We start from the raw sequence: 23939 nt of genomic DNA, 5'->3' as shown, positions 1-23939 counted from the left end.
CCATGATTAGGGAGGCGTTCATGCCCTGGCAAGGTATGGACGGACGTGGCAACGATGTCTGATTATTGTACTATCACTAGCTCATAAGTGATAGTTGTCGGATAAGGGAAACTCCCATTTAGGTCTTGATAGTGCTTCGAGTCAGTTGAGTTGAGTGGCTTATGAGTTTGTCCTGTCTAAACTATCTCTTGTTAGACTTAGGGCATTGGAGTGAGTTTCTATATGCCTATGAGTTAGTCCCGTCTAAACTATTCTCATTAGACTTAGGACACTTGAGTGAGTTGTCATGTATGTATGAGTTGAGTCCCTGGGTTGATATCGATGTTTGTTTGGTGTGTTTCATCCGGCCATTTTACATACTCATATATTCCATGTACTGACGCTATTTGACCTGCATCATTTCATGATGCAGAGACAGGTACTAGAGGTCATCAACCACTGCTCCGTTGAAGATCCACATACACTTCCAGCTAGTTGGTGAGTCTTCCTAGTTCCCGGAGGATGTTGAGCCTTCTTGTACAATTTTGTTGTCATTTCCTTTATTTTGATTGTTGGTAGCCATGGACTTGTCATTGGCACCTTTTAGACTTTGATAGAGGCTTCATAGACTGGAGTGTGGGGAGGTTGAACGGTTATTTTGAGGAGTCTTATCATATTTGATTGTTGGGTTGATAAATGTTTTGCCTTCGGCCCCCATATTGTGAATAGTATTTCATTAATTGAGTTTCCGCTAAGAGAATGTGATTGAATGAATGTGTGACTGGATCAGGTGGTTTGCTCGGAGGTCAGAAATGGCCTTCGGATGCCGGTTACATCTAGGGTACCCTCCCGGGGCGTGACAGAAATAGTACGTGTAGCCTCGGCATGACCCACACTATTTTCATAGAATTTAGGGGTCATTCAACATGAATTAAATGATTTTTTTCAGTTTTTCTTGTGCTAGCCCATTAATTTTTTGGTCATTTAACTTTCAGTCAATTTGTTTTGCAAAAGCTTTACGACCCATTATAATGATCCACGGGAACAGTATGTCTATTCTCGATATGATCCACATCATTTTAATAGTATTTAGGGGTCACTCAACATGAATTAGGTAATTTTATTAATTTTTCGTATGTGTTAACCCATGAGATTTTTTGGTGGTATGACTTTCAGTTAATTTTTTGGAATAATACACAAGTACCCCTCAACTATAACCAAAATCGCTAGGACACACCTTAACTATAATGAGTTCTATTACACTCCTGAATTATTTTAAATTGTAATAAACACACCCTTCAGTGCTGAGGTGGCACAAAGAGTGTGTTCACTCTATTTGAGGCAAGTGAGAGACAACAAATAATATAAAATCTGACTAATTTGGACACATGTCCATTTTCAATTGGACATTTTCATTATTAATTAATACACATAAGTAGTTAATATTAAAACTTAAGTTGATATCTTTTTAATTAAAATTTCTTTTGTTCATTATGAAATAGAGCCCAATTTTATCATTTTTAGAAATATAAATATTTTTTCATAACATACTTAAATTATTGGTGATATTTTTCCAGATATTTCATCAATTTGTATAACCATAGAAGAATTTTTCTTTTTCTTTTTCCTCTTTTACTCAAACACTTAACATGAAATTCAAAAAAAATTGCATATTAGAGATTTAGTTTAGGCAATATAGGGTGAGAAAAATTTAAATTAAATTCCTTTTTTTTAAAATGATTTTTTTTACTTTTTTTAAATCTGAAGATTTTTTAATTTTTTTTTAGATTTGAAGATTTTTTTTAGATTTGACGTGGCGCTGACGTGGAGGCGAGTGTAAAACACCTCCATGTGAGTTATTATATAGGTTTTAGGGTGTGTTTATTACACTTTAAACTAATTCAGGGGGGTAATAGGACTCATGTATAGTTAAGGTATGTTCTAACGATTTTGGTTATAGTTGAGGGGGTTACTTGTGTATTATCCCTAATTTTTTTGCTAAACCTTTATGGGACCCTCAATAATTACCTGAGGGAATAGTACGTATAGTCTCAGTATGATTCACGCTATTTTCATAGCATTTAGGAGCCACTCAACAGGAATTAGGCGATTTTCTCAGTTTTTTTATGTGTAATGCCCATGAATTTTTTTGTTGATATTGATTTCGATCAATTTTCTTGAAAAAACTTTACGGAACTCTCCATAATGAACTGGGGGAATAGTAAGTGTAGCCTCGTAATGATGCACACAATTTTTCATAGGATTTAGGGGTCACTCAACAGGAATTAGATAATTTTTCTTAGTTTTTCGTATATGTTAGTCATTAATCTTTTGGTGATATGACTTTTGGTCAATGTTTTTACAGAACCTTTACAGAACCCTTCATAATGATATGAATGAACAGTATTTGTAGACTTGACATGATCCACGCTTTTTCATAGCATTTAGGGGCCACTCAACAGGATTTAGATGACTTTCTCAATTTTTCTTGTGTGTTAGCCCACTAATTTTTTGGTGATATGAATTTTGGTTATTTTTTGCCAAACCTCTATGAGAACCTGAGTAATGACCTAGGGGAATAGTAGGTGTAGCCTCGGCATGATCCACCCATTTTCGTAGCATTTAGGGATCACTCAACAAAATTTAGGCAATTTTTTTAGTTTTTTGTGTGTGTAAACTCATGAATATTTTGGTGATATGACTTTCGATAATATTTTTTACAAAACCTTTACGGGATCCTTTATAATGGCCTGAAATAATAGTACATGTGTCTTCGTATAATCCACACCATTTTCATAGAATTTTGGGGTCATTCAACAAGAATTAAGTGACTTTTTTAGATTTTCATGTGTGTTAGCCCATTAATTTTTTGAGGATATGATTTTTGATCAATTATTTTGTAAAATCATTACGAGACCATCCATAATGACCTGAGAGAAAAGTATGTGTAGCCTCGTCATGATCCATACCATTTTGAAAGCATTTAGGGGGCCAATCAACAGGAATTTAGTGGTTTTCTAAAATTTTCCTTTGTGTTAGCCCAAATTGGTGATATGACCTTCGGTCAATTTTTTTGCAAAATCTTTATAGGACCCTCCATAACGTCCTGGGGTCAATATGTGTATTTTCAGCATGTCCATATCATTTTCATAACATTTAGGGGCCACTCACCGAATATTAGATGATTTCTCAATTTTTCATGTGTGTTAGCCCATGAATTTTTTGGTGACATGACTTTCGATTAATTTTTTGGTAAAACTTTTACGGAACCCTCTGTGATGACCTAGGGGAACAGAACATGCGACCTCGGTATGATCTACGCCATTTTCATATCATTAGGGTTACTTAATAGGAATTAGGCAATTTTCTCGATTTTTCGTGTGTATTAGCCCAAATTATTTTCGTAATATGGCTTTCAATCAATATTTTTGCAAAATATTTATGGGACCCTCCATAATTACCTTGGGGAAAGTACATTTAGTCTTGGCATGATCCACGTTGTTTTCACGGCATTTAGGGGTCACTCAAAAGAAATTAGGTGATTTTCTCAGTTTTTCATGTGTATTAGCCCATAAAGTTTTTGATGATATGAATTTCGTTTAATTTTTTTTGTAAAAATTTACAGTACCCTCTATGATGACCTACAATGAATATGCCATGAATCATGCCGAGACTATATGTACTGCTCTCCCGGGTACTTACGAAGAGTAAAAGTCATATTACTAAAATATTGGCTAACACACATGAAAAATGAGCATATCACCTAATTTTGCTTATGCGGCTCCTAAATGCTATGAATATGTCGTGGATTATGCTGAGACTACACATATTTCTCCCCTGAATACTTATAGAGGGTCTCATAAAGGTTTAAAATTTTTTTGACTAAAAGTCATATCACCAAAATATTTATAGGCTAACACACACGAAAAATGAGAAAATTCTCTAATTTTGCTTGTGCATCCCCTAAATGTTATGAATGTGTTATGGATCATTACGAGGCTAAATGTATTGCTCTCCTGGGTACTTATAGAGGGTCCTATAATAATTTTGGAAAAACATTAACCGAAAGTCATATCACCAAAATATTCACGGGCTAACACATATGAAAAATAAGAAAATTGTCTAATTTTGCTTGTGCGGCCCCTAAATGCTATGAATACGCCGAAGATCTTTCCGATACTACACGTATTTCTCACACGAATACTTACGGAGAGTCTTATAAAAGTTTTGGAAAAAATTTGATCGAAAGTCATTTCACCAAAATATTCATGGGCTAACGGATATGAAAAATGAGAAAATCGCTTAATTTCGCTTGAGCAGACCCTAAATGCTATGAATATGTATGAATCATGACGAAACTCCATGTACTTCTCTCCCGAATATTTACGGAAGTTCCCATGAAGGTTTCAGAAAAAAACTGATTGAAAGCTATATCACCAAAATATTCATAGGCTAACACGAAAAATAAGAAATGAGAAAATCACATAATTCCTCTTGTGCGGCTCCTAAATGTTATGAATACATCGTGGATCATTCCAAGGCTACACGTACTGCTCATACGGTGTAACACCCTAGAATTTTTTTCGCAAAGACTCGAACATTTCTTCACGTGTGTGTAGACTCGAACTGAAGGACTTGCAATTTTATATATAAGTTAGGATTAATTTCTAAGTATTTGAAGGGTATTAGATGTGGTTTAGAGTCATAAGACATCTCTAACACCAAGTCGAGTCCAAAGAATTAGTCTCGACTAAGTTTCCGAATGAGTTCGTATAAGGGTCAACTTCAAAAGACCATATCTCCTAGAATATAATGAACTGTGCCCCACGACCTACCAAATTAAAGGTATTTGAGTCTTCTTTCCAACGCCACCAAGCTTGAAATTTTTGGAGTTCGGAGTCAAAATTATGACTATTTTACTACAGACTAGTACTGCACGAATTTCAGGCCTGGGCGACCATTGTAGGAAATTTAGGCTTGGCGCTCCAATGGTGCCCGGCGCCACTATAACACCAAAAAACAGCCTCAGTAGTTTGGTCCTTGGCGCGACGCGCCACTATTAGATGTGCAGGGTTTTAAGCCTATTTTGGCTTGGCGCTGCAGTGGCGCGACGCGCCAGGAGAGTTTTTGCTCAGTTTTCTAAATTTTTGAGGAAGGGCAAATTGGACTTTTTCCGTATTATATATACCCTCACTTGGAATGTTTTGGGATCATTTTTCAGTCCCCTCACCTCCCAAAAACCCTAATCTTCATCCCTTCTTCTCTTCCAAACATCTCCAACAAGAAATCCTCCCAAAAGCTCAAGGATTCAAGATCTTCAAGTCAAGTCTTGGTTTTCGGTGAGATGATCTTCAAGCAAGGTATGTAAGGCTAACTTAAAATATGTATTGAGTTCTTTCATATGCCCATAAATGTGTTGGATAGAAGTTGTGAAAGATTTGAACTTTCTATGAAAGTTTTTCTTGAAATTTCCTAAACTATAGAATATTACTAAATTGTGTTAATGATGTTCTTGAGTTGACTTTGTTGAGAGTATGGATTCATGTATTCATTCACATGAACCCAAGATGAGATTTCTTTTTGGTCATAATTTATCTTGAGGATGAGATTGATGATTTTTATGTATATAAAAATAATATTATTTTTAAAGTGAAATGAGGTATTCTTTTACTTGAGTTTGATGAAATTGATTTTGAGTTATATGAGAATTGGGATAGTTATGAATGTGAATGGCATAAAAAGAAATAAAACATTGGTAGAGCTAAAATGTCACTTTTATTTCTATAAATGGAATATAGAATTAAATAAGGATTTTGGAGCAAGATGTTTGATGATGGTGTGAATGATGATGTTGATAATGATGTGAATGATGATGTTGATAATGATGTGAATGATGATGTTTGATAATGATGTGAGTGGTGATGTTTTGATAATGGTATGAGTGATGATGTGAATGGCGGTTATTTAACATATGTAGAATGATTGATGAAGAGGTTATGTTGATGAGGATGTTGTGTGATGAAGTGGATTGGAGTATAATGTGATCATGTGATATGTGATTTGCGTAATTTGATTTGATTGGAGTCTTATGAACATTTTGAAAATAAATGATCTTTTGAGAAAGAGTTTTAAATAAATGATTTGTGAACATTTTTGTATAAACTATTTATACACTATTTTTGAATTTAAAGAATGATTATTTTCATCTATAATTTAAAAAGAGTTTAAGCATGAGTTGAGTTTGAGAAGTCTTTTAATTATTTTTGAACATGAGCATTTTGAGTATAAATGAGTTGAGCACTTTTACTTTAAAAATGTCGATTTTTGAGATTGAGTTGAGATTGTATAAATTTTAAAGAGAAGAGTTTGATGATTTGACATGAGTCGATTTGAAAGAAGGTTCAATGAGGCCAGATTTGATTTGAGTTTTGAAAAGAGTCCAATGAGACTAAATAAGTATTTTAAGTATTTTACTCACTTGATAGATATGAGCATATTGAGTCTTGGGAGGAGTATCGAGCACCGAATTGGGTAAGAGTATAGTCCATACTCGAACCAATAAACTACGTCGCCAAACGTATGAGGGGATTGAACCGTTAAAGTCGGATGTTTCCCATGGGATCGAACCGTTAAAGTCGGATGTTTCCTATTTTATTGTCCTTACATGATAGGACTTGATTGGTTATGTATCCATGATTGTTGATTCGTTCTTACTCTGTCAAGGTATGAACAGACGTGACAACAACATTGGCTTGTTGTACTATCACTCGCTCATATGGTGATAGTTATCGGTTAGAGAAAATCCTAATTGAATGGATTGTGCTTGATATGATTGGTTTGATTGTGATTGTAGATGATTGAGTTGAATTGTAAAACATTGCATAATTCTAATTTGCATATCTATTGAATTGAGTTGATTGTATATGATTGGATTGGGTTGGATATGTGATTGGATTGGATTAGATAATATGTGATTGAATTAGAGTTGATGGTATGTGATTGGATTGGATTGAATACGTGATTGGACTGGATTAGATTGTACATGATTGGATGGGATCGAATTGTAAATGATTTGATTGAACCGTATTGTACATGATTGGATTGGATTGGATTGTATGGTATATGAGTGGTCTTTGTCTAAAAAAATGTATTCTTACTTTAGACTTATGACACTTTGATTGAGTCTCTCTTATCTTTTTGATTTTGAGATATTTGAACCAACGTTATTCTTTCTTGAGGTATGTTTCATTCTGCCATATTACATACTCGTACATTCCATGTACTGACGTCCATTTGGACCTGCATCATTTCATGATACAGAGACAGGTTTAAGAGATCGTCAATAGGAGCACCATTGAGGATCTATACACACTCAGCGTATTGGTGATTCCTCCCCTACATTCTGAGTACACCGCTTATGTTATTCTTGCGTTGAGTTAGCCCTTCTCATTTTGATTTGAGGTAGCTATGAACATGTCATTGACACCAATTGGATAGTAGTGATAGAGGCTTCATAGACTAGATAGTGATGGGTCGATTGAGTATTTACTTTCCTTGAATTATTCTTGTTAAAATATTTTAAATGACAAAGATTGGAGTTTGATTTGTTAGCCCATGACCTTTCTTTCTTGAGTTAGAATCGTTGATTTGGATTGCCCACTAAATTATTTCTCTATTTTAAACTTTCCGCTGATTGATTGATATGAACGGATGTGTGATTGGACCAAGTAGTTCGCTTGGAGACCAGCAATGATCTTCGAGTGCCGATCACATCTAAGGTACCCTCTCGGGATGTGACATATGGGTACTTACGTAGGGTACCATAAAGGTTTCAAAAAAAATTAATGGAAAACCATATAACCAAAATATTCAAGAGCTAATACACACGAAAAATGAGGAAATCGCCTAATTCCACTTGTGTTGCCCCTATATGCAATGAATATACTGTGAATCGTGTCGAGGCTACACATACTTATCCCCCGGGTACTTACGGAGGGTCCCATAAAGGTGACTTTCTTAGTTTTTCGTCTGTTTAGTCCATAAATCTTTGTGATATGACTTTCGGTTAATTTTTTCTGCAAAACCTTTACAGAACCCTCTGTAATGACCTGGGAGAGAAATACGTATAGCCTCGACATGAATCACGCTATTTTTCATAGCATTTAGGGCCACTCAACAAGAATTAAGTGGTTTTCTCAGTTTTTCGTGTGTGTTAACCCATGAATTTTTTGGTGATATGACTTTCGGTCAATTGTTTTGCAAAACCTGTACCGGAACCTCCATAATGACCAGGGGGAATAGTAAGTGTAGTATCGGCATTATCCATGCCATTTTCATAGTATTTAGGGGCCACTCAACAGAATTTTGGTGATTTTCTCAGTTTTTCGTGTGTGTTAGCTAATGACTGTTTCTTGTTTGTACTATTGTAGTTTCTTGTTCCGATAATATTTTTGATTGTACACAGAGTAATTTCTTGTTTTGAATGTGTTGTGTGATCATCTTATTTATTTGTGATAAACTAATAATATTTTGATTGTACGCTGTGTTTGGATGATGTAAGGAAAATTTTAGTAAATTATATTGCTCCTATATAGGTACTTTGATAGAACTTTTTACAGTTCTTTTGGGTAAAGCTTTTAGTTACAAAATAAATTCTTACCTTTTAGAAACCAACCACGAACAAGTGGAGTGCGGAAAATATTGTAGTGTTTAATGAGGTTATTGTAGTAAAAGAAAGAGCCGTGAAAAAAAAACCCATTATAAGTCTCCAACTTATTCACTAATCAAAAGAGAGAAATTTTATGTAGAAGGAAGGTATTCTAATGGTGGAGTTTTGGACTCTTCAACTAATCAATAGTTGTTTGAATCACACGACGTTATTGGGTTGTTGTTGTTGGGAATAAACCCACCACAGAAATAATATTTGCGGTATACGAGAAACAAAAGCAGAACACAATGATACGGTTAATTAACAAGAATAAAAAGAGCAATAATGATACCAAGATTTTTATGTGAAAATCCTTCTGGATAAGGAAAAAAACCACTGCCGAGAGGAGCAACTGATATCACTATAGTAAAGAATTTTACACTTGTAGGTCTGAGTAAAAACTCCAAAGACCACTACACACTCAAAAGAAATAAACCTTTTTTGATTTTTCCACCTTACTACAATATTGCTCACACTCTCTAATTTTTTCTCACAGATTATTTCCCTCTGTGATGCCTCACTCTCCTTTGTGTTTTTGGTGTGTTTAACAAATGAGCAAGAGTGCCCTATTTATAGGGAAAAATTTATTCCCTTTGATGTCATTGATGACATCAATTGGAATCAAAATTCAAAGTTAGATTTTTTGGTAGAAAATATTAGGTGTATATATACTTATTATGTTAATGAAATAAAGTAAGGGATTAATTTCTTTCATTGGGATTTTTCAACTACCAATCCACATTTTTGACTCACCTATTTTCAACCTAACAAACAAAGACATTTGTGGCATGGGATGGATACCAACAGTTGTATCCTGAAGAGGACAAGTCAAAAGTTATGTTGTTGGTAGATCGGTATAGGTTAAACTGCAGTGGACTTGAATATCTTTAAAGAAAGTGAGATATCAGTGCCTCAATTTGAATATTTATTTATTTATTAAGTTTTGTCCATTGATTGGCCATGTCATCGTGCTTGAAAATCTAGTTTTATTAAGATTAAATACCAAAATGGACGGCTAATTAATTATTATTTTTCACTATTTGAATATATGGTTTTTTGGAAAATAGAAAAGGATTCTCAGTCAAAAGGCATCTTAGCTGTAAAGATGAGCTTCTTTGCTTTTTCTGTGTGTGTGTGTGGTTGTTGGCCGCCTTCAGTGGATGAGTTCAATTATTACAAATTCCTGAGTTAGAGTTTATGGATTTGAAATTCTAATTCTCTTAAGTTGCTATGTTCTAAATTAATTATTTATAGATATTTAATGAATTTGTCACGACAAATATATAAGATATAGAGCAAAGTTATTGGGTTGAATCGAACTCATAAATTATACTCTAGCTCCGCCCTTTAGTCTCTTTTGGAATTACAGTGCTAGTTACTCCAATAATTCTGCACGTTTTATTTGTACTGTACAAAAGTAGTACTTTATTATCTTACCTCTTGCTAGTAACTTTCCTTTTCTGCTTTTTCTTACTATCTGTCTATACCAGCTGGTTTAATATAGTAGGAACAGAGAAAAGACACAAATATATCTTTTAACTTTGCGATTTAAAATTTATTTATCCTCATTAAAAAAGTGATGCATTATATGTCCTCACAGTCTAACAAATAGAACATATTTACCCTTACTGAATTTTTTAATTCCAAAAATATCACGTGGCTTTAAAAAATTACCTTGTCCATTTTCTTTAGCTCAGCCGGTGTGGTGTTACTCCAATAATTGTCTTTGCCTTTTTCTTTTAGTTATCGGAATTATGTCTTAAACAAACAAGAAACAGTTAGGTTAGCTTCATTTGATCATCCTTGAGAGAGCATCATTAGCACTCTGATCAGAAATATATATATATATATATATATATTCTTTACCTCAAAAATTGTTCAATGGAAATACTTGTTAATGTTGTATCTGAGTGTGTTGTTGAGGTGGGGAGGTTCATGTGTAGATGCATCTATCCGAAGATTGAAAATATTGTCCGTTTCTCCTCAAATATTGAAAATCTAAGGGAGGAAATGGAGAAGCTAACAAAGTTTAGAGATGATATCAATGCAAAGGTAGAAGAAGATAAGAAAAAAGGCTATAAACCAAAACCAGATGTTGTCAAGTGGATTGAAGATGTTTGTGAGCTAGAGAATAAATGGGAAACTAAGCAAGAAAGCATTGCAGCAGCTAAGACGCTTGCATATAAGTGTTGTCCAAATTGCAGCCTTCGCTCGGATGTCTCCAGTCACGCACGGGACATCCGAGAACAACTTTTCATGCTTAAAGAGGTCGGAGAAAGCTTTGGATCCAATTTGATGGTAGAAAATTACCAGGTGATTGAGTACTTCCCGGTATCATCAATGAAAGACCAGCCAGCAGCAACAAGGAATCTCAACCAAATACTCCAACAATTGAAAGATGATAAGGTATTGCTGGAATTAAATCAAGATTAGTTGCTAATTTTATTACAATTCCTTTCTAATTTTATTTATTCCTGTCTAATTGACCGAATTGGATCAAAACATTATACGACTGAATGATCGAAGCCTCGACATCCTCTTTTCTCTAATTTGCTAATTTCTTCTATATGACCATTGTTGCATCTTTCACTTGTGGGTAAATTATTATTTTTTTGGGTATGTGAATCCTTTCAGGTTTGCATCATCGGAGTGTGGGGTGCGGGAGGAATTGGAAAAACTACTTTGGTGAAGAATCTGAACAATGAGCTTCTAAAAATTGATGTGTCAAATTCTAAACTGTCTTTTGGTGTTGTAGTATGGGTTACCGTGCCCAAACCACCAATACTCATCATTAAGGTTCAAGCAAAAATTGCCAAAAGATTAAACCTAGAGGTAGATAACGAGGGAAGTGAAGAAAGCAATGCCAGCAAAATCTACCAAAGGCTCAAGGAAGAAAAGAGTTTCCTTCTCATACTAGATGATGTTTGGGAAGCTATAGATTTGGATCATGTCGGTGTGCCTCAACCCAAAGATCACGCAGGAAGCAAGGTTATTATAACTTCTCGCTTTTGGGGTGTTTGTAAGCAAATGAAAACACACACCGAAATGAATATTTCCACTTTGGATGAGGATGAATCTTGGCAACTGTTTATCAAAAATGCGGGAGATGTTGCCAAAAGGGAGGATATTCAGCCATTGGCAATGGATATTGCAAGAGAGTGTGGTGGTTTACCTTTAGCAATCACTGTTATTGGAGCATCTATGAGCGGTAAGAAGAGGGTGGAGCAATGGGCAAATGCTTTGGACTCACTTAAAATGTCTGAACCTTATGACACAGATGTAATGCAAAAGGTTTACAAGATGATCAAGTTGAGTTTTGATTATTTAGTATCTCCAGATATTGAATTATCGACAGGGCAAAGAAACAATATGAACAAAAGGAGAGGTGACATTCACAGTTGTTTCTTGTATTGCTCCTTATACCCCTCGGCTATTCCAACAGATGATCTCATACATTGCTGGTGGGCAGAGGGGTTCCTCGGTGAACATGACACATACGAAAAAGCTTACAACAGGGGAATCACAATGATTGAGAGTCTAAAAGATGCCTGCCTGCTAGAAGCCCATAAGATGGATTCTGTGAAGATGCATGATGTGGTTCGTGATGTTGCTATATGGATAGATAATTCTTTTGGGATGACTGAGATGTCACATATTAAAGTATCAGTTTCTGTCAACAGAATATCTTTCGTAAGCAAAGGAATTCAAAGTCTACCTGATAACCTCACGGAATGTCCAGAGACAACAACTGTACTATTGCAAGATAATTATAGCTTTCGGGAAATTCCCCATGAATTCTTTTTGGCATTTCCAGCCCTAAGAGTTCTGAACCTGAGTGAAACTAGTATTAGAGCACTGCCTTCTTCCATCAATAGTTTATGTCAACTACGTGCTCTAATATTACAAAATTGTCGTTCTTTGAGAGTGTTACCACCTATTGGTAATCTTTGCAATTTGCAGTTGTTCGATTGTGATAATACATGGTTATTTTTTCTGCCGCAAGGAATGGATAAGTTGACAAATCTGAGGCTATTAAATCTGCCTGTAGTTGGTTTTGAGGAGAGCTTCGGCCAAGGATTTTTCCTCAAATTGCCTAGGATTGAAATGTTAAATATGCCGATGAATCCTTGGCATCGTAAGATATATTTCGTGAGAAAGAGTAGGGTGGCTGTTTTTGGACCAACGTCGTTTGATGAGATATCCTCTCTACACAATCTGACATATCTTTTTATAACATTGGATATCTCATCAAATTTCAATAGAGACCACACGTGGATGTCTAGATTGAAAGGTTTTCACATTAAGATTGGGGAAGAAACTTTAGAAGATGTACCATTCAACAGGTCAACAAAGAGGATAAGCGTCTCCCATTGTGAAACTTTCAGTAATGGAGAGCTCTCAGGCATGTTGCAGTTCGCTTCATATTTGTACTTGGAACAATGCATGGGTCTCAGGAAGTTGATTGCGAACAAGAGTTTTGATGGATTAAAATCACTCTACATTTACAAATGTTATTGTGATTTCACACCAGCAGAAGAAGGAAGTGGACAGTTTGACCCTTTGCCAAATCTGGAATATCTCAAGCTCGATTCAGTACATAATTTAAAGAGTGTTTCTGATTTCAGTCAACTTCTTGGTCTAAGATTTTCTAAATTACGCCAACTGCATATATCTTCTAGTTCAAGTTTAACATGTCTTTTCAATGTTGGTGGAGCTTTTTCTGTACCCAAGCACTTGGAAGAAATTACAATTGATTCATGTTCAGAGCTGGTAGAGTTGTTTGTGCAATGCTGCTCAAGTCAAATTCCAAGAGTCCGGAAGTTACTTTTGAGTGAGTTACCAAAATTAGGAAGGTTGGGGGAGCCGTGGGAACACCTGGAGGAACTTAAGGTGATCAATTGCAATGAAATAAGGAAGTTGCCTTTCTCTATTCAAACCTCCAACAACATCAAAGTAATAAGAGGAACACCGGAATGGTGGAGGCAATTAGAGTGGGATGACGACAACTTCAAGTCAAATTTAGAGCATTGTTTCAGGGTATACTCCTACTGGTAGAAGGATCAAAGTTGACGTTATGCATTTCAGGTGAAGTACAAATTAACTTTTTTGTACAACTAATTTGGACCTTGCTTTTGTCTTTCTTTTATTCTTCTTCTATTCGAAAGAGTTTATAATGTTCATGGTTATTATTGGGGGTGTCAAATGAGCGGATTGAGTTGAAATTGAGAATATTAAATGGGTTGAAATAAAAATCGGGTTGGGTCATAACCGGCCCAAATTTACTTTGAGCTCAATTGGGCTAAAAATCGGGTTGGGTTATGACCCGCCCAATTTGATCCGCTTATTCTTAATAATTTTAACATATTATTATTTACCTTTTATAATCACAGTTTAAATTTCAACTCAAGAAAATAAAAATAAAAATTTACAAATTGATAGATTAATCCTAAAAGATACAAAATAGATAGTAATTCATACTATTAATTAGGGGTTTACATGAACCGGGTTGATTCGGATTTTTTACAAACCAAACCAAACCATTTGTGTCGGGTTATTAAATCTATAAACCAAACCAAATCAATAAAAGTCGGATTTTTCGATATCAATTTTTCTCGGATTTTTCGGGTTGGTTCGGATTTTTTACAAACCAAACCAAATCATTTGTAGCCAAATAGGGTTTTCTAATTACATAACATGTTTTGGGCTTCCGGTGTTCATTTCCTTCTAGGCTTTTTTGTATATTATTTAGATGGACTTCTCAAGTCCAAATCTAAATGTAAGAAAGAAAACAAAAATTATGAAAAAATTTTAAAAAATATTTATAAATTATATTTTAATAAATATTTTTATGTATAACATAATTTAAAAGTAATATATCTATAATCGGGTCGGTTTGGGTTCGATTTGACTTTTTTTAGTTAAACCAAACCAACTTTATAATGGTCGGGTTTTTTTCCGGTTTGATTCGATTTGTCGATTTTGTGCTTTTTATCGGTTTGCCCTGTACAACCCTACTATTAATATGAGAACATACATTACACCAATGCAAATAAAGTGTCTTAAAATGAGTTGAAATTGGAGATTAAGTTGAGCTCAATTCAAAATTCTTTTTAAAATGGGTTAAGGCTTGAATGGGTTGAGATTGAATCCAATACAAATTATCTTGAGCCCAACCCATAAAAGTTTGAACGAGTTACCTATATTTTGGCTTATTTTGACACCCCTAGTTACTGATAGAAAAGTCAACAAAGGCTGCTAAGTAAAATCCAATTCAAAGAAGGAAAAAGTAGACAGAAAGAGTAGGCAGAAAAGGAAAAGAATTTCCTAGTATAATTGGGTTTTCCTTTTCCTAAAAGGAAAACACAAAGTTTCCATATATTTGGCTAGTCTTTTTCTTATAGAAAAAGGTTTATGACTCTATAAATATAAGTTTATTCCTTCTAACAAGAGAGCATCCACAATTCAGAAAGAGAGAGAGTAAGAATACAAAGAGAGTTATAACCAAGATAAATATTGTATTCTTGAGTGTCCTCTTTAGTAGTTGTTCCTTTTACAAGAGAGGAGTGTTAATTGTTGTTTTCTCCTTGTAAGTGAGAGCGGTGTACTCCATATCAAAATAGTAAAATCCTTCTACCCCGTGGTTTTTCCCCTCTATTTGTTTGAGGGTTTCCACGTAAAATTCTCGTGTCTAATTTATTTTCATTATTTATCATCATATCAAACTTTAGTTGTGGTGCTTCTTCATTCCAACAGTGGTATCAGAGCCATTAGTTATTCTGTCTGTTTTATGTGAAATTACTATTCACATGAATAGTAAATTTCGATGACGGTGCAGTTTGTCACGATTGTTCGCAAAAATATTCAGAAATGATCTAGAAGGGAGTGAATCAAATAATAATGTCGAGTACAATAAAGTTTGACATTGAGAAATTCAATAGGACTAATTTCTCATTGTGAAAAATGAAAATAAAAGCGATATTGAGAAAAGATAATTGCTTAGCTGCAATTGAAGGCAGACCCACAGATTTTACTGATGACAGCAAGTGGAACGACATAGACAGCAACGCAGTTGCCGATCTACACTTGGCACTAGCTGATCAAGTATTGTCTAGTGTGGCTGAAAAATGGACGGCGAAAGAAATATGAGATACTCTTACAGGATTGTATGAGGCCAAGTCTTTGCATAATAAAATTTTCTTAAAAAGAAGATTGTATACTCTTCGAATGGCAGAGTTCATGTCAGTTACTGAACACATCAATACTTTGAATACTCTGTTTTCGCAACTTACAACAATGGGTTGCAAAATAAAGGGGACTGAACGTGCGGAGCTTCTACTTCAAAGTCTGCCTGACTCGTATGATCAACTTATCATCAACCTGACGAATAATACATACAGTCTAGTTTTTGATGAAATTGCAGCCGCTGTCTTAGAAGAAGAAAATCGGCGCAAAAATAAGGAAGATAGACAAGCAAGTTCGTAGCAAACTGAAGCTTTGATGATGGTGAGAGGAAGACCAACGGAACATGGTCCCAGTAGGAGTCACAATCATGGTAGATCTCAATCAAGAAGTAAGAAAAATATCAAGTGCTACAACTGTGGCAAGAAAGGGCATTTCAAGAAAGATTATCGGTTCAAAAAGAAAAGTGAACACCCTGAGCCATCAAATGCTCAAGGAAATGTTGCATGTACCTCGGATAATGGCGATATTTTATGTAGTGAATCAATATCAAATAATGAAGGCAAAAAATATTTCACTGATGTCTGGATCATGGACACAGGAGCAACATGGCACATGACTTCCCGGAGAGAATGGTTTCATCAATATAATCCTATTTCAGGAGGGTCTGTGTTCATGGGAGGCGATCATGATTTGCATGTTATTGGTATTGGGTCCATCAAAATAAAAATGTATAATGGCACAATACGCACCATTCAGGAGGTACGACATGTAAAAGACTTGAAGAAGAATCTATTGTCTTTAGGACAACTAGATGATAATGGATGTTCGTATAAGACTCATGGTGGAGTCATGAGAATATCAAAAGGAGCGCTTGTAGTAATGAAAGCAGAAAAACTTACTGCAAATCTATATGTGCTTAAAGGTGAAACACACCAAGAAGGAGAAACATCCACCGTGTCAGCAAGTTTATTTGAAGAATCAACGATGATATGGCATCGTAAACTTGGCCATATGTCGGAACGAGGTTTGAAGATTCTTGCTGAGCAAAAGCTTCTTCCAGGGCTCAAAAAGGTTTCACTACCCTTTTGTGAGCATTGTGTTACCAGTAAGCAAAATAGACTAAAGTTTAGCAGTTCCTCTGCTAAGAGCAAGGAAATACTAGATCTGGTCCACTCTGATGTCTGGCAAGCACCGGTGGAGTCCCTAGGAGGAGCGAAATATTTTATGTCATTTATTGACAATTTCTCCAGGAGAAGTTGGGTGTATCCAATCAAGAGAAAGGCAAATGTTTTTTCAGTTTTCAAATAGTTCGAAGCGCGGGTGGAACTTGAATTTGAGAAAAAGATCAAGTGTTTGAGGACAGATAATGGAGGAGAATACACTGGTGATGAATTTGATAACTTCTGTAAACAAGAAGGTATTAAAAGGCATCTCACGGTGGCATATACTCCACAACAAAATGGAGTGGCAGAGCGGATGAACAGAACCTTGTTAGAACAGATAAGAGTTATGTTGGCAACTGCAGGGTTGGAAAAACAATTCTGGCAGAAGCAGTCAAAACCGCATGTTATGTGATCAATCGGTCACCATCAACCGCAATTGATCTGAAAACGCCAATGGAGATGTGGACAGGAAAACCAATTGATTATTCTTGCTTACATATATTCGGAAGTCCTACTTATGTTATGTACAACACCCAAGAAAAATCGAAGTTGGATCCAAAATCCAGGGAATGCATTTTCTTAGGGTATGCTGATGGAGTCAAGGGATATCGCTTGTGGGATCCCACTGCCCGCAAGGTGGTAATCAGCAGGGATGTTGTGTTTGTTGAAAACAAGATACAAGCAAAAGAAGGTAGCACTTCAAAAGAAAAATCAGAGACTACTACAGTTGAAGTTGAAGAAATAAAAGAAGTCTCAGTTTCTTCTGAAGCAGTACCAGAGCACGAAGAACAAAAGTAAGCTGAGATTGAAACTCCACAAGTTCGACAGTCAACTAGGGAGAGAAGAGAACCAGCTTGGCACTCAGATTATTCTATGGAGAGCAATGTTGCATACTGTCTATTAACATAAGATGGAGAGCCTTTAAATATTCACGAGGCTATAAAAGGCCAAGAATCATCTTTGTGGATGGCAACAATGCAAGAAGAAATTGAAGCTCTTCATAAAAATAAAATATGGGATCTTGTTCAATTACCACAAGGAAGGAAGGCCATTTGAAACAAATGGATCTACAAAATCAAATGCAATGGTAATGATCAAGTGGAAAAGTATCGTGGAAAAATTGGTGGTGAAAGGATTCACTCAGAAAGAAGGTATAGACTTCAATGAGATATTTTCTCAGGTGGTTTGACTCACAACAATTCGAGTGGTCCTGGCGATGTGTGCTACATTTGACTTGTACTTGGAGCAGTTAGATGTCAAAACTGCATTTCTTCATGGAGAACTTGAAGAAGAAATCTACATGCTCCAACCAGAAGGTTTTGAAGAACAGGGAAAAGAGAACTTGGTTTGCAGGTTGAACAAATCTCTATATGGTCTCAAGCAGGCGCCGAGGTGTTGGTATAAGAGATTTGATTCCTTCATTATAAGCCTTGGATACAACAGACATAGTTCAAATCCTTGTGTTTATTACAAGAGATTTGGTGATGAAGATTTTGTTATTTTGTTGTTGTATGTTGATGACATGTTGGTAGCAGGCCCCAACAAAGATCGTCTTACAAATTTAAAGGCACAGTTGGCTAGGGAGTTTGAAATGAAGGACTTGGGACCAGCAAACAAACCAGGCGCCGAGGTGTTGGTATAAGAGATTTGATTCCTTCATTATAAGCCTTGGATACAACAGACATAGTTCAAATCCTTGTGTTTATTACAAGAGATTTGGTGATGAAGATTTTGTTATTTTGTTGTTGTATGTTGATGACATGTTGGTAGCAGGCCCCAACAAAGATCGTCTTACAAATTTAAAGGCACAGTTGGCTAGGGAGTTTGAAATGAAGGACTTGGGACCAGCAAACAAGATTCTAGGGATGCAAATTCACCGAGACAGAAATAATAGAAAGATTTGGCTTTCTCAAAAGAACTATTTAAAGAAAATCTTGAGACGCTTCAAGATGCAAGATTGTAAGTCAATTTCTACCCCCACTTCCTATTAATTTCAAGTTATCCTCAAGTATGAGTCCTAGCAATGAAGCAGAGAGGATGGAGATGTCTCGAGTACCGTATGCATCAGCAGTGGGAAGTTTAATATTCGCCATGGTATGTACAAGATCTGACATTGCACAAGCAGTGGGAGTGGTTAGTCGATACATGGCTAATCCTGGTAGAGAGCATTGGAATACTGTTAAGAGGATCCTAAGATATATCAAGGGTACCTCAGATGTTGCAATGTGTTATGGAGGATCATACTTTACTGTTAAAGGTTATGTTGATTCAGATTATGCAGGTGATCTTGATAAAAGTAATTCCACCACAGGTTATGTGTTTACTCTTGCTGGAGGAGCTGTAAGCTGGGTTTCAAAACTGCAATCTATCATGGCTACATCTACGACGGAAGCAGAATATGTAGCAGCTACACAAGCTAGCAAAGAGGCAATATGGATGTAGATGTTACTGGAGGAGCTCGGGAACAAACAAGAGAAGGTTGCTCTATTTTGTGACAGTCAGAGCGCTTTGCATCTTGCAAAGAATCCGGCATTTCATACAAGGACAAAGCACATACGAGTCCAGTATCAATTTGTTCGTGAGAAGGTGGAAGAAGGCAGTGTGGATATCCAGAAAATTCACACTAATGACAACCTAGCAGATATGTTTACAAAGCCGATCAACAGTAACAAGTTTAAATGGTGTCGATTTTCTATTGGCCTAGCAGAAACGTAACATTGCAGTAATTGGGTAGAAAGAATAATGTGAAGACTTAATTGATTCTCAATTAAATCTTCAAGTGGGAGAATGAAAGAAAAGTCAACAAAGGCTGCTAAGTAAAGTCCAATTCAAAGAAGGAAAAAGTAGACAGAAAGAGTAGGCAGAAAAGGAAAAGAATTTCCTAGTATAATTGGGTTTTCTTTTTCCTAAAAGGAAAACACAAAGTTTTCATATATTTGGCTAGTCCTTTTCTTATAGAAAAAGGTTTATGACTCTATAAATATAAGTTTATTCCTTCTAACAAGAGAGCATCCATAATTCAGAAAGAGAGAGAGTAAGAATACAAAGAGAGTTATACACCAAGATAAATATTGTATTCTTGAGTGTCCTCTTTAGTAGTTGTTCCTTTTACAAGAGAGGAGTGTTAATTGTTGTTTTCTCCTTATAAGTGAGAGCGGTGTACTTCATATCAAAATAGTAAAATCCTTCTACCTCGTGTTTTTTTCCCTCTATTTGTTTGAGGGTTTCCACGTAAAATTCTCGTGTCTAATTTATTTTCATTATTTATCATCATATCAAACTTTAGTTGTGGTGCTTCCTCATCCCAACAGTTACTACACCTACTAGTTTTGGAGAACCTGCATTGCACGTTTGTTCCTTACTATTTTATAAAATTTGCACATGATTGACTTCTGTTGATACTTATTCACTGCATATTATTTTTATAAATATGATAGATGTTATATTAATTAATGTGTTTCTATCGAGAGCTTATATTTGCATTCAAAACTAAATTTGTTGAAAAGAATGATTTCAAATATTATTTCCTAGACTAAAATATATTCTCTACTAAATATCCAAAATTCCATAGTTCAAGCACAATAGTTTAAAAATAGTATTTTTCAATCTATAAAATAAGATATAGTTAAGTACATACTATTGTTAGTATAACATCTTTGTAAGTTTTCCGCTTTTTGCTTAGTCTGGCTTTCAGATTTTGTTCACTCCCAAGCTACAACACTTCTCCAACAAAGTTCTTCTTGAATCTTTTAATGCTTCTCTGTTTATATTTTCATGCACAATTAGATATACTATATCATGTCTTTTCCGTAAATTTCAAATGGTATCCTGAAAAAGGAAAACTATTGGAAAAGAAAGGAAAGCAAGGAAACAAACAAAGAAAAAAAAACTACGAAAATTAAAAAAAAAAAGAAAAAAAAAAAGAAATTGCTACTGCAAAGCATCCTTGGAAAATGAAAACCATTTCCAATCTTTATGTAGTTCTTTCTCGGTGATTTTTGGGCTCCTTTTCATGTATCTACAACAACAATAACAATATATTCAATATAATTTTATAAGCGGGGTCTTAGAAAAATAGTATGTATGGATCCTTACCCCTATCTTGTAATAATAAAGAGGTTGTTTACCATTCACCCTTAGTTCAAGCAGTAATTTACTACTGCATAAGAGTAGATTGTTGAGAAAAATAAGAAAAGAGAATTTAATAACATAAAATAAAATTTTCATCTTAGCACCGAATTTCACCTGAAATTGGAAAAAGGAAACAAAACAAAAATTATTTCTGAGATCTACCTGAAAAGAATATAAGACCATTGATTTGCGCTGGAAATTTGAGGAAGACCAATCTGATTGAAAGAAAGAAAAGGATATCGAAATGGAAAACATGATTACTTAATTGTGTAATGATGAATTAATCTATATTTTATTACTTAATGTTACTTTTCAAATTCTGCATTTCTTTGTATTAATAATATAAGTTAACTAAAATAATGGCTTATGAAGAATTAAGTTGTGGTTATATGATATTATTATTATTAATATTTAATTAATTGGATGTTTTAAAATATTTTAATTTAGTATAGGGATAAAATGGTAATCCAACTTTTAATTTTGGAGCTTCCTACTTTTAGTAATAAATGATATGATATAGCTTTAATGTTTCGGATTAAATGCTCAAATTGTTGGAAATGTTTTCTAGGAAAATAAGTGATTTTCTTACTAATTTTCTTCAATTCAATACATACGCAAACATCATGGTACACTGATAAGTCTTAAGCTTATAGGCCAAAGAGTATACTGACTAGTGCTCACTCAAGTCATGGTTTCTTCCTTCTTAAATTTCTTTGATTAGTTTTCCACTTAACTTTGTTCTGTACACCATGCCATGGTTCTTGAAGAATCTTATCAAACACATAGTTTTCAGGATCATTGAATTTATTCTCACTAGTCAAACAGTGTAACACATACAAAGACAAATTACTCCATATTAAGCTATAGTCTAAAATCGTACCTTATTTCAGAATATCGTTCTTAGCTTTTCGTAGTAGAGTTTTTGCTTGAACTACAGAAAGGAGAGAAGTTTTTCTTCGGTTGTTTTAGATGAAGAGAAAATTGGAAATGTGCCACATAAATTGAGATGGAGGGGAGTAAGTAATTTGTGGAAAATATTTTCTGTCAGACCAAACACACCCCTCAGAATATGCCCTCTGGAAGCAAATTAAATAGCTTAAGTGATTTATCATTCAAATGTTAACAAATGTATTGAGCTTGACTTTTTGTTTCTTCATTCAGGGGACTAAAATAGTAGATGAAGGAAATTCCTGCACCAGAGAGAGAGAAAGAGAGAGAGAGAGAGTGTTTTTTCGAGCTAAAGTTAACCAGTCGAGTTTGCTGTGATGTATTTCCTGTCAGATGTATTAAGTTTTTCTGTCAATTAACTGTTCCTTGTCTGTATTATTTGTGCTTTCTGGTTCCGATATTTTCATTGCTTGATTGTACACTGAGTAATTTCTTGTTTCGATTGTTTTTTGTTATCATCACTGGTATTGCTTTTGAGTGTAAACATTTTAGAGCATTCTTAAAATGTACATTCAAAATTTATCACATGCTCTTGATTTTCTATGTTTTTGTTCCAGTGATAGCACATATATACCAGCTATCAAGAGATTGAAATCTGAGAGCGCCTATTACACCTTTGTGCTGTAAAAGGGTCCAACTAAGAGCTTATCTTACAAGAAATTTCGCTACTTTAGTACCAGTACAGTTATGGCCGGTCGACTGTCTAGTTGTAGTTGTATCTCTAGCTGTTTGAAATGCTCCAGATTCTGGTTTATTTGGCATACGACGGAAGTCATTTTATGGAAAATTCTTTCTCAGAGAAGGACTTCCCAGTGTTTGGCTCAAGAGTGAAAAGTATTTTTGTCAGAATCTGTTAGTAAACTGTATTGAAAACAAATAATGAAACAGCAACAATAAATTCTGAAATAAAAGACAGAACTATAACAGAAAATAAGAACAGTGTTTGGAAAATTTTTGTAAGAACAAAATCGAGCCCACTGAATACACAGTGTGTCCTTAAGGAAATTATTCCCCTCAAAGTACCCGAGGTTTTGGAATCTTTCCTCCCAGGATAGAACGATTTACTTACCAAAATAGAGGTACTGCAAATTCTGATGACTGCGAACCACTCGAAGGCTGTATATCACACGATTTTTGGAAGTGCAGAAAGAAGAAGAAGAAGATGTTATTTCAGAAATTTCGTATGGAACATTCTGAGGTTTGCCTGTTGAGAAAGGTTTGCAACTTTTCGGACAAGATTGCAATAAATTAATTCGGGAAAGAAAATCCGAATCCGAATTCGAGCCGAGCGAGCGACGACGGCGCGAGGGGAGACCCTCTTCTTGACCCTTTTAGCAACATGAAGGAGTGCTTCTACTTTTAAGTAGGAGACTTTTCTTTTTCACCACCTATGTGGGACCAAAGCTTATTTAATAAAGCAAGAGAGAACAGATCATTTTTTCCTTCACTTTTTTTCTCCTTAATTTCTCATTCAAACTATCAATTAAACCCAACAGAATCAACAGATTGTTTCATGATGGCATTTTTGACAGTATTATGATTGACAATGTCTAGTGTGTGTCAAACTTGAAATATGCCTTCCGTATTTACACCAAACCAAACATTTAACGTTAGCAATTAAAAACTACACCATTTTTTTTCTCGTTATGACAGTAATCTCCCTATGACCAGTTGATATGAGTAAGTATAATACAACCATTGACTGATGAAAAGCTTTTTGGAAATTAAATCTTATATTTACAGAGTCCATACCCTCTAGGTTACATTTGATGGCATATACTGATTGTGATGCTAACTGTCTTGACAGTTCAAATCTGGATCATCAACTG

General features: G+C 35.1%; 1 protein-coding gene across 1 annotated transcript; it reads left to right on the top strand.

Moving 5' to 3' along the window:
* Positions 1-10431: 10431 nt before the first annotated feature.
* LOC129888729 (disease resistance protein At4g27190-like) lies at positions 10432-22950 on the top strand. Its single transcript, XM_055963717.1, has 3 exons — positions 10432-11092; positions 11321-13771; positions 22324-22950. The coding sequence occupies exons 1-2, from the start codon at positions 10568-10570 to the stop codon at positions 13739-13741; spliced, it is 2946 nt and encodes a 981-aa protein (XP_055819692.1). The 5' UTR covers positions 10432-10567; the 3' UTR covers positions 13742-13771; positions 22324-22950.
* The last annotated feature ends 989 nt before the right edge of the window (positions 22951-23939 follow it).

Source organism: Solanum dulcamara, chromosome 5, assembly GCF_947179165.1.
Source record: "Solanum dulcamara chromosome 5, daSolDulc1.2, whole genome shotgun sequence".
Classification (NCBI taxonomy): Eukaryota; Viridiplantae; Streptophyta; class Magnoliopsida; order Solanales; family Solanaceae; genus Solanum; species Solanum dulcamara.
Note: the sequence above shows the minus strand (reverse complement) of the source record. Positions and strands in the feature narration are given on the sequence as shown.